This window comes from Mustela erminea, chromosome 9 (genome assembly GCF_009829155.1).
Source record: "Mustela erminea isolate mMusErm1 chromosome 9, mMusErm1.Pri, whole genome shotgun sequence".
In the NCBI taxonomy this organism is placed as follows: Eukaryota; Metazoa; Chordata; class Mammalia; order Carnivora; family Mustelidae; genus Mustela; species Mustela erminea.
The window spans coordinates 51929430-51950368 of NC_045622.1; the positions used below are offsets into that span (position 1 = coordinate 51929430).

The 20939-nt window shown below is 43.9% G+C and overlaps 1 protein-coding gene across 1 annotated transcript in view; it reads left to right on the plus strand.

Moving 5' to 3' along the window:
• The window catches only part of GAB2 (GRB2 associated binding protein 2), a 190036-nt gene that overhangs the window by 135958 nt on the left and 33139 nt on the right, over positions 1-20939 (plus strand). The window contains exon 2 of the mRNA XM_032356733.1: positions 38-338. Within this exon, the coding sequence (XP_032212624.1) occupies positions 38-338 (301 nt within the window). The remainder of the gene's footprint in view (positions 1-37; positions 339-20939) is intronic.

The following is a 20939-nucleotide window of genomic DNA, read 5'->3' on the forward strand; positions in this document are numbered from 1 at the left end:
TAACTTTTTCCCCCTCTTCCTCCTCCTTCTTATTCAGGCCTGGAAGAAACGCTGGTTTATCCTGCGGAGTGGTCGGATGAGCGGTGACCCAGATGTTCTGGAATACTACAAGAATGATCACTCTAAGAAGCCCTTGAGGATCATCAACCTGAACTTCTGTGAGCAGGTGGATGCGGGCCTGACCTTCAACAAGAAGGAGCTGCAGGATAGTTTTGTGTTTGACATCAAGACCAGCGAGCGCACCTTTTATCTGGTGGCCGAGACGGAGGAGGACATGAATAAGTGGGTCCAGAGCATCTGCCAGATCTGTGGCTTCAATCAGGCTGAGGAGAGCACAGGTAGGAGGACTAACACGAACCTTTCTCCCAGGGGACAAGGTGCTTCCTGCAGGGGGCTTAGCTGTTGGGGCTACGATGAAGGCCTTCGGACTCCCTAAGCAAGGAGAACAGCTTTCCTCTCTGCAGAGGAGTAAATGGCAAAGAGTTAAGAGTGTGAAGGGTTTGGCCGAAAACCAGAGGGACCCTTAGCCCTACTTACATTCAGATGGGAACCGGAAATGTGTTGAGGTGATGATGAAATTAAGGTACTTTGGGACGTTTCTTCAGGTTCCTCAGCACCACCTCCTTTGTCAGCCCTGCACCTTTCCCCCCTTCCCTCTGCTTCCTAGTGCTCTGTGCTCTTACCTGACACTCAGCCTGTCGGGCAGCTCACGCTGGGATTCCTGCTCTGGTCCACCTCTGTCTGCTCTAGCCCATCTGCTTCAGACTGCCCTGCACAGTTACACTTGCCACATTGTTTTGTCTGTTGGTTTGGGGTCCTCTGTGATTCTTGTTGATGCATAATCCAGTGTTCTTTTATATTCACATGGTAGGGGACAGGTAAAAGGTGGAAATACTGAGATATGTTTGGGTTTTGTTGACTTTCACAAAAGAGTAGCCCAACTTTGTATTGTTTAAGATTTATTTATTTGAGAGAGAGCGTGCGGGGAGTGTAAGTGGAGAGAGGAGCAGAGGAAGAAGGAGAGAGATCCCCAAGCAGATCCCCCTCCGAGCACAGAACCCAACATGGGGCTTTGGGGCTCAACACGTGGGGCTGATGCAGGGTTCATCGCAGGACTTGATCCCATGACCCGAGGATCATGGCCCAAGCCAAAACCAGGAGTCCCACATTTGATTGACTGAGCCACTGAGATGCTCTGGGTAGCCTAACTTTTTAAACTGAGTTTTTAAGTTGCAGAAATGCTCTTTGATTTTGTTTGGGCTCATCCCCAACCTGGGGATGACTGAGAAACAGATGTTTTTCTGAGGCAGGTGGAGAACTTCAATCAGTAGTTCTTAAAGTGGGTCACACGACAGAATTAAAGAGGACAATTTTTAAAATGTTGATGCGAAGGATCTGTGCCAGATCAGTTCGCTAGGAATCTCAGGGTGGGACGTAGGCATGAGTGACTTTTCACAGTTTCATCCTGAGTGACAAGGGTGTGAGGAACCCTTGCTTATTCCTTACGGCTGGGCGATAGTACATCTATAGAATTTTCTTTGTCCATTCATGCATTAGTGGACCCAGGTTGCTGGCACATTTTGGCTACTGTAAGTAATGCTGGAGAGGACATGGAGCTGTAGCTATCTCTCCAAGGTAATGATTGCAGTTCCTACCGATCTATACCCGAAGAGTTGCTGGATCATATGGTAGTTCCATTTTTAATTTTTTGAGGACCCTCCATACCATTTTCCATACTGACTATACCAGTTTACGTTCCTGCGAGCAGTGTACAAAGGTTCCCTTTTCTCTGCTTGCTTGCTAGCCCTTACCTCTTATCTTTTTAATAATAGTCAATAGGTGTGAGGTCATTGCTCATTGTGGTTTTGATTTGATTTACATTTCCCTGATGGTTAATGATGTCGTGCACCTTTTCAGGTAACTTGTTCATATGAATATCTTCCCTGGAAAAAATGTCTATTCAGATCCTATGACCATTTTTTAATTGGGTTATTTGTTCTTGTTTTTGCTACTGAGTTGTGGGAATTCCTTACATATTTTGGATATTAACTCCTCATCAGATATGTGGTTTGAAACTACATATTTTCTTCCATTTCTTTGGTTGCCTTTTCATCTTGTTACTTTTGCTGTGCAGAAGCTTTTTAGTTTAATGTAGTTCCATTTGTTCTTGTTTTTCTTGTTTGTGCTTTTGGTGATATCCAAAAAACCCATTGCCAAGACCAATGTCAAGGCATCTTTTTTCTATGTTGTCTTTTAGGAGTTTGATGGTTTCAGGTGTTACCTTTAAATCTTTAATCCAGTTTGTTTTAGTTTTTGTGAGTGGTATAAGAATGGGGTCCAGTTTCCTTTTTTTTTTTTTTGGCATGTTAATACCCAGGTTTCCCAGCACCATTTTTTGAAGACACTATCTACTATCTTTTCCCCACTGAGTACTCTTAGCTCCCTTGTCAAATATTAGTTGACCATACATGTGGGGGGCTGTTGTATTCCATTGATTTTTATCTGTCTGTTTATGAAAACATAGTCAAAAAAAAAAGGTCATACCATACTGTTTTGATTACTGCAGCTTTGTAATAGAGTTTGAAATCAAGAAGTGTGATGCTTCCAGATTTGTTCTTTTTTCTCAGGATTGCTTTGGCTATTTGGAATCTTTTGTAGTTCCATATGAATTTTAGGATTGTTTTTTCTATTATTGTAAAAAATGCCATTGGAATCTTTATTGAGATTTCCGGGAATCTATAAGTGGCTTTGGGTAGCGTGGATATTTTAACAATGTTAATTCTTCCAATCCATAAACATGATATATCTTTCTATTTATTTGTGTCAAAGTTCTTAATTTTTGAATGGGCTGCATTTTTGCTTTGCACCAAGCTCTCTAAATTATGTAGTCTGTTAGGCCTGGGCTAGATGTCCTGTCCTAGGAATTCTTTGATTTTCTTCTTCCTTGCAGAAGGATTAGGAGTCCCCATTTTACCCTTAAAATCTTTGGTATAATCTTTGTTTCCTGTATGGAATTTCCTGGTTTCCCCAAATCTTTGTCATTTATAGGCTTCATGGGTTTTCTGTTTTTTTCTTTATTTTGTTCCTGATGAAGGAATAAAAAGCTCATTGCATGCAAAAAAGAAAAAAACAAAGCAAAGAGAGGAAGAATAAAAAAGGAATCAAAAGAACAAGGTGGGGAAAACAAGACTACTTCCCCCAACCCAGTCTCAAAGCTTTCATAAATGTGAGAAGTCCAGGGCACCTGGGTGGCCTCAGTGGGTAAAGCCTCTGCCTTCAGCTCAGGTCATGATCTCAGGGTCCTGGGTTCGAGCCCCACATCGGGCTTTCTGCTCTACGGGAGCCTGCTTCCCTTTCTCTCTGCCTGCCTCTCTGGCTACTTGTGATCTCTGTCTGTCAAATAAATAAATAAAATTTAAAAAAAAAAGTGAGAGGTCCAAAATATACCTTAACTTTTTAGAAAACAGGTATGTTGGGGGGGGAGGGGGAAGAAGTAATCAGAAAGCAAACTGCTTTAATGTTTTTATTTTAATTCCAGTATATATAAGTATATATACAGTATAGGTATATATACAGTATACATATATATATACACACACAGTATATATATATATATATATATACACAGTGTTACATAAATTTCAGGTGTACAATATAGTGATCCAGCAATTCTATACATTACTCAGTGCCCATTGTAAGTGCACTCCTGAATCCCCATCACCGGTTTCACCCATCCTCCACTCACTTCCCCTCTAGTAACCATCAGTTGGTTCTGTATAGTTAAGAGTCTGTTTATTGATTTGTCTCTCTTTTTTTCCTTTGCTTATATGTTTCTTAAATTCTGTATATGAGTGAAAGCATATGGTATTTGTCTTAATGACAAGATCTCATTCCATGATAATATATATGAATATATTCAGATTTATTTTTATATATGTAATTATATAGTCTGTATATATATAATGGAATATTCATATTCATATATATATATATACACACACACATAAGCACACACACACATACACATCATTCATCTATTGATGGACCCTTGGGCTCCTTCCATAAGCTGGATATTGTAAATAATGCTGCTATAAACACAGGAGTGCATGTGTCTCTTTTTATCAGGGTTTTTGTATTTTGGCGGTAAATACCCAGTAGTGTGATTACTGGATACTAGGGTAGTTCTATTTTTAACTTTTTGAGGAAACTTCATGCCATTTTCCACCATGGATGCACCAGTTTGCGTTCCCACCAAAAGTGCATGAGCATTCCTTTTTCTCCATGTCCTCACCAACACTTGTTGTTTCTTGTGTTTTTTATTTTACCTATCTGACAAGTGTGAAGTGATAGCTCATTGTGGTTTTGATTTGCATTTCTCTGACGATGAGTGATGTTGAGCATCTTTTCATGTTGGCCATCTGGATATCTTCTTTGGAGAAATATCTGTTCATATCTTCCGCCCATTCTTTTACTGGATTGTTTGTTTTGGAGTGTTGAGTTGTATCAGTTGTTTATATATTTTGGATACTAGCCCTTTATCAGATATGCCATTTGCAAATATCTTCTCCTGATTAGTAGTCTGCCTTTAGTTTAGTTTTTTTTTTTTTAATTGTGTCCTTTGCTGTGCAGAAGCATTTTATTTTGATAAGGTCCCAATAGTTTATTTTTGCTTTTGTTTCCCTTGGCCTTAAGAGACATATCTAGAAAAAACTTGCTATAGCCAATGTCAGAGAAATTACTGCCTGTGTTGTGTTCTAGGACTTTTATGGTTTCAGGTCTCACATTTAGGTCTGCAGTTCATTTTGAGTTTATTTTTGTGGATGATGCAAGAAAGTGGTCCAGTGTTACTCTTGCAAGTAACTGTCCAGTTTTCCCCAATACCATATGTTGAAGAGATTGTGTTTTTCCCATTACATATTCTTTCTTCCTTTTTCAACGGTTAATTTACCATATAATTTTGGGTTTATTTCTGGGTTTTCTGTTCTGTTCCATTGATCTATATGAGCAAATTGCTTTTTTAATTTTTTTAATAATTTTTTTATTATGTTAATCACTATCCATAAATAGTTTTGATGTAGTGTTCCATGATTCACTGTGTGTAACACCCAGTGCTCCATGCAATACATGCCCTCCTTAATACCCACCACTGGCAAATTGCTTTTAATTAAATTATTTCCTTGTGGGATTAGAGGTGTTCCAACTGAGAGAAATATCCTTGAGATGTAACAAAAATTACTCTTGGTGCAAATATATTTTTAATCACATATTTAAAAAGTAATTAATGTCTGAATCCTTAATTTTACTGTATAGGATTTAAGTACAGTTCAAATACAAAGAGTGGAACCACACTATCTGGGCTTGCTTGCTTTGGTAGGAAGAGGCATTCACCCGTTCATACATTGTTTTTTCAGTTATTCATCTAGCAAAGCTTTATGGAACATCTGTTTTGTGACAGTTCTTGTCGCAAACCCTGAGTCTACAAAGATGACCAGTGGGTTCCAGTGCTCAGAGATCATCGTCCAGTGGAAGGGACAGACCACTAACAGGGAGTGCTGGGAGAGAGGCATCACCATAGCCGGACCCCAGCCCGCGCCCCACCAGCTCACTGAGGGAGGGAAGGTTTTAAGGGCACGTGACAAATAATCAAGTCAGTATTTTTTCACCAGCTTTGTCTTTTAAAAAAATATTTTGCCTTAAACCTTTGACTTCTTTTTTTAAGGGGATTATTTTATTAGATGCCAGGTGTAAAAAATATATTGCCTTAAACCTTTGACTTCTTTTTTTAAGGGGATTATTTTATTAGATGCCAGGTGGTTTCATTACCAGAGCAAAGATGTTAGTTGTCTGTGACAGAAGGTTAGGATTCTTTGTGAGATCTTTCTGAGGGAGACAGTAGGCTTTTCTTCCCTCTCATAGGAGGATCTAGTGTGTTAAAAGATTCAACCACATATAATGGGTTATGTTTTAATTTAGAGACTTTCTTAAAAATGGATTATATCTATAAAACCCTCAGATGAGGAATTTAAACTTAATCACCCAAATCAGTGGGGTTTTTTGAACTGAGAGTCAGGATTAGAGGCAAAGCAGGAAGGAAATTAACACCTGACTACCTACTTTCATTTATTCCATTTCATCACTTTTATCAACTATGCTCCCATTTTTTTCAAGTAAGGAGACTGTTTCTTCTTCCCTGCCTAGCACTCCAGGATGACAGCTCCTCTCTGTCCTCATGCCTGCTTCGGCAGGTTCACATGGGCTCTCCACCGTCCTCTGTCCCTGAGGCTTCCTGAAAGCAACACTGCTCTCCTTGTGCTGTGGCTTCCTGAGAACCAGCCAGTCTTTCGGGTGTCTGTGTCAGCGGCCACCTTATGTGGAAAGCACCCTGTACTGATGCCTAACCCTCAGTGGTCACAAAGGAAAGCAGTAGGAACTATATATTCAGCATCTACTCTGTGTGAAGTAGGAGCTCTGCATAAATTTTCACTAAAAATTCATAGGAATCCTCTGCAGTAGGAGCAGTTTTGACTCAAAATACATAGCTTGAAAATGACAGAACCAGGAGCCTCCTCTAACCCAGATCTGACTTTGTATTATAATACGTGCTTTGTCTCTGACCTCCGGGAAATGCGAACGTGTGCCAGCACCAAGCCCAGACAATTTTGCCCCCTTGGTCCCTACAGTGTTGGACTGGAAGTGCTCTCTCATCCCCTCAGCTGCTCAGGTTTACCTCAGGTTTATCAACCCAGATGGCTCCCATTCTTCGGCTGACATATTCCAAGAATTTAGTAGCTTCTAGGGCTCTAAACCAGTCATCAGACACCCCTGGCGATCTTGTAGGCTGGAGGTGAAGGAGGCCTGAGTTCAAATCACAACTCTGGGATTATAGGAACAGGTCCCGTGATTAAAGTCCCACTGTCCTTTTGTTGACTAGAGCTAAAATTATCTTCTCGCCCAGTGACTCTGCTTCTCTCTGGATTCACCAAGATAGACCTCAGACCCCTGGCAGCCCCTCGATAGTGCCCAGAGGAGTACTTGCATTGCATTCCGTGTAGAGCTATCCCCTGGAGCTGTGCAGGGCACTATCCCCACTCGGTCCTTGGTCCTGTAGAAATTTCTTCCTGGGGAAGCCTCCTTCAAGCACACACACCCTCTTTCTTTCTCTATGTAAGGGTTGTAATGGGACCCATTTAAAAAAAAAAAAAAAAAAGCCTTCTGTTTTTCACTTTCATCTGGAAGAGATTGTACGGCAGATGGAGACTTTCTTTTAAAGCCTTCTTGCCACCCCCAGCTTCTGTCTACTGCCACCCTCCGATTCCTCACATGTTCCAGCCAAAAATGTCTAGGCTCCAGAACAGACCAGGAATGAAACTGAGTCTGACTATTGGCATAAGGATGGAGGAAACAACCTCTTGACAGAGAGCTCTTTCCTAAGGGAAACTAGGGACGATGCTCAGGAAGGAAAAGCAATTCCAAGAATATCAAGATTTCATATCACATGTGTGGAGTTTCGTGTGTGATTGTGTGGGAGGGGGAGGGGCGGGGTACACGCAAACACACAAGCAAAAATCAGAGCCCCATCTTCCTCTGGGAATCAAAATAGCCTTCAGTCCCCAGAGTAAGGGAGCAGAAAGCATCTCTGAGCTGTGTTTATGAGCAGACGGGTCCAAGTCCTCACGTTTGTGGCCCCGTGGTAGGCAGCTGTCCCTGACCAGATGCACCACACACAAAAAAGAACCAGCTCTCAGCACAGAGCTTTGATGAATTATTCATGGACTCAGGAGTCATCCACTGTTTGGAAGCCCTCACCCCTTTGAATCCTCTGAGCTGAGGACTCCTCCTTCCCTTTGTCCCCTCCCTCCTGTATGTATTCAGTAACGGGGCTGCTCTCACGGGGAATCTGAAAGGCACGCTGGCTCTACTTGAGTCCCAGGCCTGCGATTTAGTTGCCTGGTATCTTTACCTCTTTGAGGTTTTAATCATCTTTAAAGTTGAGATGATGCTCCCTGTCGTTGTTGAGAGAAAGGTAAGAAATGGATGGAGGTGCACAACGTGAGCGCTAACTGCTTGGTTCACTGTTTTCCCTGTAGTGGTTGTGGTGGTGATAGTTTTTATATCTCTAGGTCAAGATGAACAGGATATGATTTAAGTGTCTGGTGTTTTCAGAGGAACTTACAGATGACAAAAGACTTAATGCGGTCTCCTTTGAGTGTAAAGAAACAAAGATAGACAGGGCTGCGACGTTATTCCTCTTGCTCAGGTAAGGATGCTAAGGGGTAAACAGTGCAGAAAGCAATGTTGCCGGGGCTCCAGTCCAAGGCTCTAACTCCCTCTGTGGGCCGTGCACTCTAACTCCTCATGAGTCCCAGCCCTGCGTCACAGACCTGTTTACCACAGTGGCTTGTAGGTCACAAAATAGCCAGCTAGAGGGAAAAGCAGGAAGTTCCTAAGACACCAAGAACAGACCATTTAGAAAGTAAAGTGCTGTCTATACATTAATATTAAACTTTGAGGCTAAATTGCCAAGGTAGCATGCTCCATGTTATTTTTTTTAAAGATTTTATTTATTCATTTGACAGAGACAGAGAGATCACAAGCAGACAGGGAGGCAGGCAGAGGGAGACTGAGAAGCAGGCCCCCCGATGAGCAGAGAGTCTGACTTGGGGCTCGGTCCCAGGACCCTGAGATCATGACCGAAAGCAGGGGCTTAACCCTCTGAGCCACCCAGGTGCCTCTGTTATTTTTTTTATTTAACTTTAATTTAATTCAGATAGAGTTAACATACAGTGTTACATTAGTTCCGGGTGTACAATATAGCGATTTGACACTTCCATACAACACCCAGTGCTCATCACACTAGGTGCCCTTTTTATTCTCCATCACTTGTTTCACCCATCCCCCCACCTACCCATGGTTTACCTCTCTGGTAACCATCAGTTTGTTATTTTTCTTTTTTTTTTAAAGATTTTATTGATTTGACAGAGATCACAAGTAGGCAGAGAGGCAGGCAGAGAGAGGGGGAAGCAGGCTCCCCGCTGTGCAGAGAGCCAGATTCGGGGCTCGATCCCAAGACCCTGAGATCATGATCCTAGCCAAAGACAGAGGCTTAACCCGCTGAGCCACCCAGGTGCCCCCATCAGTTTGTTCTTTATGGTTAAGAGTCTGTCTTTTGGTTTCTCTCTGTTCTTTTTCCGTTGTTCATTTGTGGTATTTCTTAAATCCCACATATGAATGAATTCATATGGTATTTGTCTTTGTCTGACTTACTCTGCTTAGTGTTATGCTCTCTAGCTCCATCCATGTCATTGAAAATGGCAAGGTTTTACTCTTTTTTGTGGCTGAATAATATTTAATTTTACACACACACACACACACCACATTATCTTTATCCATCATAAGTCGATGCACCCTTGGGTTGCTTCCATAATCTGGCTATTATAAATAATGCTGCTATAAACATGGGGGTGCGTGTATCTCTTTGAATTACTGTTTTTGTATTTGGGGGGTTCAATACGCAGTAGTGTAATTACTGGAGCATACGGTGGTTCTATTTTTAATTTCTGAGGAGCCTCCATACTGTTTTCCACAGTGGCTGCACCAGTTTGCGTTCCCTCCCACGGCGTGAGAGGGTTCCTTTTTCTCCGTGTCCTTGCCAACACTTGTCGTTCAGCATGATCCATCTTAGAGTAGCCAACAAACTGCTGTGAATTAGAGCTCAGGGACTATAGTTAGTAATTCTTGAAGATCTTGAAGTGAAGCCAAAGCCTCCTCCATTCCCTTGGTATTATTTTAGTGTCTTCCCTCTCCTGAGCTCCTTGGCGGGAGTCTCCTAGTAGTCGCATGTCTCACTCTGTAGAATGAGGACTTCCCAGAGTTCCAGCCAACTGTTCTTTATCTCTTCCCCACCTTCTCTCTATGACACTTTTGGGTGAGGCTGCCCCACCTTTTAGGTATTTTGTAAATACTGAAACTTCAGGTAATCCATGAGTTCCCCCAATAACCCAACAGCAGAATTGTTTTGAGTCCTGGGTCGCCTCTGGGATCAAATGATACCCAAAGGAATGCTTTTGGGAAATCTTCAGCTCCTGGTGGCAGAATGTCATCAGGGTTGGGAGGATGGTGTCTTCAAGCTGCTCCTTCCTCTCTAGAAGGGAATGCTGCCTTAAAGGTCAGGACCAGACCCCTTCTTCTGGAACTCTGACAGCAGGGAAGGCTGTGGTGGAGACACACAGTCCACCCAGATGCCTTCTGGTGACCTTGGTCCTTTCCCCCAGACACAGTGAGTGGGAGAGCCAGCAGTGGAGGAGGGTGGGAAGGAAACGGGCCTTTCTCAGAGACCTCACCCTTTCTCTCTTCTCATCCGTGGGAGGACTGTCTCCTCCCTTGTTCCCTCCCCTACCTTTTGCTCTCGGGATTTTTTTAACTGAGCTCAGATCGCTCATCTCCTCTGGGGCATCCTTATTGGAAGCTTAGAGCAAATGTGGGAGGTAAAATCCAGCTTCTCCCTACGCTGACAAAAGTCCCTTGAGGAGCAAAGAACAGAGTGTAGACTGACCCGGGCCCCAGCCCAGAGGCGGAGGCTACTGTCTGAATCACCCACCCTTTTTTTCCACTGAGACAATGAGGAAAATAAACATCCAGACCAGTTTCCAGCCAGATCTGAAATCCTCATGCCTTTTTTAAAAGAAAAATGTTATTCTAAATCACCCAGAAATATCAAGCCTTCCTCCTCAATCTTTTGTTTGTTTGTTGTCTTTTGTCTACAGCTGGGTCTGGTCACCCCAAGAGTAGGCTTTGAGTTGGGACATGAACTCCATAAATTCCCCCACAGACACCCCTGAAGGCTCCAGCCTTCGCCTACAGGGAAGCCCAAATCCCTCTGGAGGACGAGAGGGCGACAGGGAGAAACCCGACCCTCTTATCGTCCTTCTAAGCCTTGATCCCTCTTCCTGCTTTCCCTTTTATATCAGACACCACCCCCCCTCACCAACCCAGGCCGCCACCCTGATTCAGTCCAGTGTTACCTGCCAAAACCCACTGCTAGAGGGGAGAGTGTCTCATCACAACTCTTCAACCCCAGAGCCTTGCCAGCTCACAAACATCTCTTGAGATGCCCCCCTCTTTAGTTCGTTGAGAGCTTCTGATGATCTCCTGAGAAGGCAGGTGGTAAAGAATTGATGAGTGGGTCCCAGACCGGATCCCACAGCCCAGCCTAACTAATTTTTCGGTAGAGGTAGAATTAGAACTTTGACTTTAGAGGTAAGGTCACCTTGGACCTCGGAAAATCTTTTTTTTTTTTTTTGATAGAGAGATCGATCACAGGTAGGCAAAGCAGCAGGCGGTGGGGGGTGGGGGGGGGAGCAGGCTCCCCACTGAGCAGAGAGCCCGATGCAGGGCTCTATCCCAGGACCCTGAGATCATGACCTGAGCCGAAGGCAGAGGCTTAACCCACTGAGCCACCCAGGTGCCCCGGGAAATCTTGATTCTGATTAAACATCCTCTTCTGTACAGCTCTGGGTACGATTCCCAGCTTAACAAAATCAGTAGGTATGGTCATCTCTCTCTAGGATCTGAACTAGGAATCAAAGTCCTGGTTTTAAATTTCAGCTTTGGTACTGCTTCAGTGTGTTGATCTCTATTTTTTCAACTATACACTAAGGTTTGAGGACCAACATGGTAATTTTCAACCTTTTTTTCTTTGCATGGCTTGTTAACTATATTGCATATAGAATGTAACATATGAGACAGGTGGGAGGGAACCCACCTGGAAGAGTGTAGGGGAGAGAGAGGTGCTGCCAGCTGGAGCTGGACCCGGAGGGCCTGCCCTCCCCCTCTCCCACAATAACCAGGGAAGGCTGAACACAGGAGGGAAATATTGGTCTGCTGCAGATTTTTTCAAAAGAGGGAATGCAGATCAGTGCTGCGCTGTGGAAATCATTCTCCTACAACAACAAACAGGAAAAACATGAGGAAGATGTAGTCAGTTTCGTAAAACTAAATGTAGTCAGATTTTAAAACTTCCCTTCATGGGGTGCACACTTCTGTTAAAGTATTCGTGTGTGTGTGTGTGTGTGTGTGAGAGAGAGAGAGAGAAATGACTATCATGGTAAATAATGGTTTTTTCATATCCGACATAATTAAAAAGTGTTAGCCCTATGTGTTGGTCTTAAAAATCTACAAAGAGGCAGTGCTTTCACTCATTCGTAAAACAGAAGAGTCTGGGAAACCGTGATCTAGAGGGGATGCTGGTGTCAGAACCACATGATCCTCAGCCTCTGTGTCCATACTCATGGCCTTTGAACTCTTCCTGCAAGTTCAGGCCCCCACAGCCCCCCAGCGTAAAGTCGGAGCTCTGAGATTCGTGGTCCTTTCACTCAGTTCTCAGCGTAATGTTGTGTGTAAGCTAGGGTTAACCCTGGGACTTTGCCTGCTTCTCCAGCTCTTAAGTTACTTGCCTGTTAACCTGCCTGTAGTCTCTAATTCCATCTAGGACCGGATCCCATCCTGTTTTACTGACCTCCTCTGAGAGACCACAGTCTTACCCAAACCCTTAACCCAATGGCTGGAGCCTCACTGCCCAGAGACAGATTGCTGGGTTACCAGTGGTCCGCCTGCCTGAATTTCTGAGGAAGATCTGCTTCTGCTTTTTGGGCCCTGCTTCCTCCTCCGCACCGACTCAACTGTCCACATTTCTAGGCGATGCCCAGCTTCTCTTTCTGTTCTCTCAGTCAGCCAGGTCCTATTCTAGGGACAGGTGCCAGGGAGAATCATGAGCCATGGATTATGAGTTCTCTGTGGACTCTTGAGCCTTGCCATGTTCTTTATGTTCTTTCCTCCAAACTACTTTTGGACCTCTTCCCGGTGACTGTCTGCCTCCTCTGTGTCTAGTTCCCAGTCTCAGGCCCCCCAGTTTTCACCAGAACTCACCTGCTTTTAACTGAACCATGCCTGGCTCTATGCCAAGATATGTTTAGCAGATAGTAAAAAAACTCTGAGGTTAACCTCAACTATGGAAAAAAAAATTTTTTTTTAAATTTCTGAATTTAACTTCAGTATCATGCCCCCATCTGGCCAGTGATAGAGACTGAAGTTTTAATGAACTTCAGATAAAACAAGTCAATACAGGATTTTCCCAGTTAATTAACATTTCTCTCTCTCCCTCTCGCTCTCTCTTTTTACATAAATAGAATTATACATACCAGGATTCCCTTACGCCTTTATTGAGATGTAACAGGCAAACTGTCTATATTTGAATCATACCTAGTGATCACTTGCTGTTGGCATACGTTGTGAAGTGACCGCCACGGTCAGGTTGATTAACACAGCCTTCACCACAGAAGTCATGTTTCTTTTGCCTTCTCCAGGGGCTGCTCTTCAAGTTCCCAGAGGCTTGAGGAGCTGGAATCTGGTTCTTTGAGGCCAGAACACAAAGTTTGGGAATGGTGGGGAGGGGATATGTGAGAGACTTCAGGATGAGAAGCGACTCTTTCATCTTTCTGACGCCACATTCTGGAGACACATGTGTAGACACATCAAATGATTTAGTTGCTGGGTTTGGTTATGACTTTGTAAATAGTTACACACAATTACGTTTGAAAAATTCCAGCTCATTTGTAAATACTGTTATTTTGAGAAATTTACTGTTGAGGAGGAGAAAAAGGAAGCTTCAGAAACATTCTAACCATATTCACAGGACACACAGAATAAAATTCCCTTTATGGAAACCGTGCTGTAAAGTACAACGGTCAACAAAAATCAGGGGGAAAAAAAATCAAGATGAATGATGTACTAACTAGGCTGAAGAGACAGGGTGTACCAATGACCTAAACTTCATTTTATGTATCTATCATTTGTTTATTGTTTGCTTTTGTTCCCCACCTCCTTAGCTCTTTTGTGGATGAAGTCAGTGAACAAAATTCTTCAAGGCTGGTGAATCATATTAGCCAAAACACTCATCCAAGACAGAGAAGGGAATAGATTACATAGAATGAGAAAATTCTAGAATATGAGGTCTTGAAATGCCCTGAGAGAAGATTTAGTTCCAGACTCCTCAAATAACGGCATATCCAGAGGTCAGGGGAGGGGAGCTAATTTGCTCAAGATTGTACAGCTAACCGACAAGGCTAGAATTGGCACCTGCTTTCTTGGCTTCCTGCTAGTGTTCCAGACGATGTTGATGGTGATACCATCTTGAATTTACACAAGGCCATATGATTTATAAAGTGCTTTTATATATACACTGGTTTAGAAGGCCGGTTTAGTACAAAGAGCATAGGTCTTGACATCATGTAATTACACGAACCCACAACATTGATGAGTTCAGTCTTAACATGGGTGAGTTAATTTACTTTTCAGAGCCTCAATTTCTGCATCAGTAAAAGAGAAATGAGACGTACTTCACAAGATCATTATGAAGATTAGATAAGGGCCCACTTCAGTTATATAGCATAGTGTTTGGTACATGACAAGTGCACATTGACTATCACTTAGATGTGTGCCCCGTAAATTGTCACTGCCTTCCCAGTGATCTCGTGGCACTTTGAGTAGATGGACCATGTGATTCATCTACCCCCCAAACTGAAACCTCTGAAGTAACCCCATCTTGATTTTACCCAAACTCAAGAACTTTTTTTTTTTTACGGCATGTGATTAGTATGTTTATGAAGTAAACCTTGCTGACTTCCTTGGTTTGAAATACGTTATACTTAATTTATTGAGGTGCTCAGAAACAAAGGTGTCTTTTTAAATGTATTACACTGCTAATTGTAAAAGCTAATGTTTACATAGAGCTTACTGTGTTCAAGGCAGTAGTCTACGCATTTTGCCCATCTTCACTCCTATGATCCTAAGAGGTAAATCCCTATGATTCTTCTCATTTTACAGAGGAGGAAACCAGGGCACAGAGAAGTTAACTAACTTACTAGTAAGTAAAGGAGCTGAGATTCCGACCCAGACGGTCTGGTCCCAGCATCCAAGCTCTTGACTACTAAACCATATCCTGAAAGTCTAGACGGAGTTCTTGCCTCCAGTCCTCACGGTCCCCATATTAGGTCTTTAGCCCAAAGACCTGGGAAAGCCTTGCCGCTGCCTTTGCTCGCAATGGCCGTCTTTAGCTCTGCCATCTGTGGGTACTCTCCTTAGACTCCTTTGAGAGGCCATCACACAGAGTTCTTGCTGCTTTTAATTTAAACATAAGCCAGATTTTCTTCCCTGACCTAAGCCATCACTTCAGTTTCGTCTGAATCTAGGACAGATGTTCTTCCGCCCACTAGAGTCCACATAATTATAAACAGAGCTGAGAGGCCAGCTGCGGGGCTCGGCCATTAGTGAGTACATCTTCCCCTCGAATTCATCAGAGCAGTGGCCCCCTGGACAGAGGCACCACAGACATATTTCTCAGATGATTGGCGATCTGAGTATGAAAAGGCTGTGGACAGAGGGACCAGAGACCTGGGTTCTAATTCTGGGTCTGTGGTTTTGCTTGCAGTATGAACCTGGGCCAACCGTTTGTTCATCAAGCAGTTTTAGACCCCGAGAGTGTGAGCTCAGTTTCTCTGAGAAGCAGCTGCGAGCAAAGACCTGCAAGAGATTTATTGGGTGGGACTCTTGTGAGGGATCATGGGAAGGAGCCAGAGAGGGGCAAAGCCTGCAGTGGGGTGCAGGGCTGACACTGTGACAGAAAGAAGACAGGGAGGAGGATTAGACCATGGTGCCGTTCAAGGACAGTTTCCGCCAGATCAGTGAAGGTTCTCGAGCCAAGGTCTGCCATGAAGGGAGCCCCACGTCTCATAGGAACAGGCCTGTATTAGTACTCCTGCCGTTCCTTCAACACTGCATGAGAACAGCCGTGGGGAGTGGAGGGATGCAGAAGGCCACCAGCTGGGGCTGTCAGGGATGCTGCTCACATGAAGAGCTGGAGAGGCAGAGTTTTATAGCTAACTCACCGAACCATCGGCAGCGAACAGAACAGGTGAGGTTCACATTCTTCAAGGAGCTGACAGTCAAGTGGGAAGAGACAGAGGAAAATCAAAATGTTTAAGTGGTAGCAGTAAGCACTTTGATAAAGAGAAGACAAAGTAACATGATAAGGAGTGACTAGAAATCCGGTTAGGTCACGTGATCAAGAAAGGCCTCTCTGGGCCTTGGTCTTCTTATTAGTCATATTAAAATGGTTTTCTTTCTTTCTTTTTTTTTTTTTCATTCCACTGGATATTTGTGTAGCACTTATAATTTATAAGTATATGCTGCTCCCTTACCCTCACATTGACTGCACAATAAGATCATCCTTCAACGTGGTGTGAAAAAGACTTGAGTTTGAGCCCTGATTTGGGCATTGCCTAAGAGCTCTATAACGCTGAGTAAGCCATTTTATTTCTCTGAGTCTTAGTCTCCTCTTATGTGAAATGAATCTGGAAATATCACCATCCTGCCAACTTTTCAGGGCCATTATAAATGTCGAAGTTATTGAGAACAGCCTACAATTGGAAAATAAAAATAAAAATTTCTTTTACAAAAAATTAAACAATCAATTTAACAAGAAACATACACGATCTCTGTACAGACGATGGCAAAACGTTTCCAGGAGAAATTCAAGAAAACCCAACAAAGGGAGAGAGATATCATGTGGTAAAATAGAACATTCAATATTGTTACTATGCTATTTCTCTCCAAATTGGTCTGTAGATTCAGACCAATCTTTCTCATAATTCCGGCAATTTTTTGTATTAATTATACCAAAGCAAATGAGAAGGTACTATATACGCATATGAAAACATGAATGTTGTATCGAAGAATACGTCAATAATAGTTCTGATCCTTTTCAGACATAATGTTGGACTTTTTTGAGGACTTCCGGGAACAACGTTAGATTATTAGATGAAAGCTTTTTTCACTCTCCTTAGAAGTAGAAAAGACCACTTGAACTTATAATGTTTATTGTTCTTCCGATTTGATGTGTTACTAGGAAAAACACTGAACTGAAAAACAAGAGACTGACACTTTGCTCAGGCCTACCAATCAGTCACTGGTGAAAATCACTTGGTCTCTCTGGACCTTAGATTTCTTATCAGTAAAATAAAATACTGAACTGAATGATCTCTTAGTCACTTCTAGAACTGTGCATCTGTGATATGGAAGAAGAATAAATCATTAAGGATCAGCAAGAACAATCTGGTGATTTCTTTCCAAGCCTGGTTCAATACAAGTTTATCGTGTTACTCTCTTGAACCTTTTAATTCTATAAGCTAGGCAGTAATTAGCATGTTGTTTGTGACCAAGCTGTACTAAAATGAAAAAGAATATGATTTCTATAATAACACTAATGCAATCGCCAATCTCCAAACCGGCTTTTCTTACGATTTCTTCTCTTGATTTTTTCTTTTTCAGTTGTGGGAAGAGGTAGAGGGGTGCAGAGGGAAAGGGAGAGGGAGTTTTTTTAAAGATGTATTTATTTATTTTAGAGAGAGCATGCATGAGTGGGGAGAGGGGAAAAGGGAGAGGGAGAGAATCCCAAGCAGACTCTCCTCCATGAAATGTGGAGTCTGACACAGGGCTTGATCCCATGACCCATGAGATCATGACCTGAGCCACAGCCACAAGCTCGATGCTGACTGGGCCATGCACGTGCTCCAGGAGAGAGAATCTTAAGCAAGCTCCACGCCTAGTGTGGAGCCCAACTCGGGGCTCAATCTCACAACCCTGAGATTATGACCTGAGCTGAAACCAAGGGTCAGATGTTCAACCAACTGAGCCACCCAGGCTCCCCTCCTCTTGATTTTTTCAAAGCATAAGTTTGGGATTCATCAGTTTTGGTTTCAGCCTCTATCTCCTAAAAGATGAACTTAAATTAGATGGTAATATTTTGAAAGAGGACGTGATTACACAAACCAGAATGAGAACCTCTAGTCCAGGGATTGGCAAACTTCCTCTGTAAAAGACCAGATAGTAAATATTGTAGGTTTCACCCTTCTCTTCTCTCACAAATACTCCCGTGGCAGATAAGCAACTGCAAACAGTATGTAAGTGAGTACGCATAGCTGTATCCCAATAAAACTTTATTTATGAAGATAGCCAGCGGATCCAGTTTGACTTACGGTCCACAGTGTGCCACCCCCATTCTAGTGTAATAATACACCTCAGCAGGCCTTCCAAGACACATGTGCACATGGTCTCAGGTATTGGCCTTTCTAGAGGTGTAGAAAAGACAGCACTTCTTTTGGGGTGCCAGCAGAGAAAGCCTAGAGTTGCTGTGGCACCAAGACACAAGGCTGCAAGAGGAGTAGGAAAGCTACACACAATAAGCCAGGAGCCCGTTGGGAAGCCAGGACTAGAGAGAACAGCTAAGAGCTGCCGGTTACGAGATGGTCCTGCCAGGCTCTTTGCCTCTGGGGTCTTCCAGTCACCACACAAAGGCCAGCCAAGGCCTTCTGCCCTCTCTGGCACCAGTCTCGGCTCTGATCAAACCCAGAGGGTCTGTGAGCACAAAGCCTTCCGGCGCTGTTCTCCCACATCAGGCCGCCTCCCACGATGGAGAGCTGAGGGAACGTTTCCTTCCGTGGGGCACTGCTGTGCAGGGACTGTGGCGTCTCTCTGCTCCCTAAGACAGGCCCTCCAGGCTGCTGTTTCACATCAGGTACAAGATGTGAATCTCAGATTCACATACCGTCCTTGGGTTCCACAGCTAGTGAGCAGAGATTCAGATTTCAAAGTCCGCGTTCATTCTCCCTGCCACACTACCTCTCCCACAGCCGGAGCTCGGCTTCATGTAATGCTCGGATCTTGTGATTCCCTCAGCAAGCCGGGCTCTGGGAGCCCCATCCCCCCACCCAGAGCTGAACACATGCAGGTATTTTGCTGGTGATTTTTGCCACTGCTGATGAGTCTTTTTTTTTTTAAGATCTCATTTTTTTTTAAGATTTTATTTATTTATTTGACAGAGATCACAAGTAGGCAGAGAGGCAGGCAGAGAGAGAGAGGGGGGGGGGGAAGCAGGCTCCCTGCAGAGCAGAGAGCCCGACGCGGGGCTCGATCCCAGGACCCTGGGATCATGACCTGAGCCGAAGGCAGAGGCTTTAACCCACTGAGCCACCCAGGCGCCCCTTAAGATCTCATTCTTAAGCAATCTCTGCACCCAGTGTGGGGCTGGAACTCATAACCCAGAGATCAAGAGTCGCAGGCTCTTCTGACTGGGCCAGCCAGGCGCCCCACTGATGATTCCTGATGAACTCCTTCCGTTAGAGCCTCTGACAGTCATGTTCACACCGTTTGCCAGTTGTCTCTTAAATGGAAGTCATTTTAAAAAAAAAAAAAAAAAAAAAAAAGACGGGAAGTTCACCTCTTGTTAAAGCTGGTTAGCTTAAAAATATAGTGATATATTGTTGCTATTTCTGCGGGAAGGTCATAAGAGTCAAAGACATCATTACTGTGTGAGCTTATGGTACCCCTGGATGGATTGATTCCTGTGGGACATGGTTAGGTTCCCAGAGTTCCTCAGGGGAAGGGAGAAGTGCTGCCCGAGAAATACGGGTTTTCTAAGTACGGTATAAACCCACAGAGTAAGGGCAAGACCCATTCTTTCTGCTGGGCCTGCAGGTCCTCGCAGAGTACCTACAGTCCGTGCTCATGACCCTAAGTCAGTGATGAGAGTACTCCTTCCAACTAAGAATTAACTCCTTGAGGGGGACCCCCGGCCCGCTTAGCCCCACTCAAGGGAGCGGGAGTGAGGTCTGACACAACTAAGGTGTGCCGTAGGTGTGGCAGGTAAGGGGAGAACAAAACTGGGGACTGCTCTTTCTAAAACCAGCAGGACAATGCGTGGTTCAGCATAGGCTCGCTGCCCTAAAACAGATACACACACAAGGCGGAAGACCTCACCAAGTGGTAACAGCTCCTCCCAGCCTCCAGGAACAGTTTGCATTTGGATCCTGAAGCTCCCCATTCGTTCTTCTAACCCTAGGAAGAATAACCAACCTCCGTGGTATGTTTATTGAACACCTTGTTCCCAACCAGACCTTTGCTAGGTACAGAGCATTGTGCTAAATGCTGTCAGAGAGACAGAGATGGGCCAGATCCTGCCTTCTGCCTGCTCACCATCCCCTTCCATGTGACAGACTCGTGAACTAAGCCACAGGACGAGGTACCGTGAAAGGTTTCGAGGAAGTCGTGATTCATTCTCACTGGAGACCTCAGGGAAAGGCTGTCATTTGCTCTAACGTGAGGGGCCCTGGGGCAGCGGAGGTTATGTAAGGGTGTGTGACCAGAGACGGTGACATGCCTCTCAGCTACAGTCACTCTCTTTTCCCTGTACCCTTCACAAAATCGATTTCTGCTAAAGTATACTGAGAGATCCTCTGTGTCAAGGTCAGGATGTTCTCTGACTTGGCTCTCAGAGCCCTGGGCGGGGGTGGGGTGGGGTGGGGGGGTGGTTGCTGTTCTTTTTCAGATCCTTTCCCGGAAGGGGGATGCATGGACAGTCTAGTCCCTGAAAGGTCTCCCAGGGTCTCATTTTACTGCCTGTCTATGCCCCCTCCTTTTTTCTTCCTCTGCTTTATAGTTTCTTTTTTTTTTTTTTTTTTTTAAAGATTTTATTTATTTATTTGACAGAGAGAAATCACAAGTAGATGGAGAGGCAGGCAGAGAGAGAGAGAGGGAAGCAGGCTCTCTGTCGAGCAGAGAGCCCGATGCGGGACCCGATCCCAGGACCCTGAGATCATGACCTGAGCCGAAGGCAGCGGCTTAAACCACTGAGCCACCCAGGCGCCCCTGCTTTATAGTTTCTATAAACACTAAGAGATGTATTTTTGAGCTTGGGGAATTATTTATACTAATCTTTAGTAGTTTGATCCAGTGAATGTTTACTTACCATACAAATGTAACATAATAAACTCATAACAAAAGAACAGCCCTGCCAGCCAGTGTCCTAGGTGATGAGATCCCCTGACTTG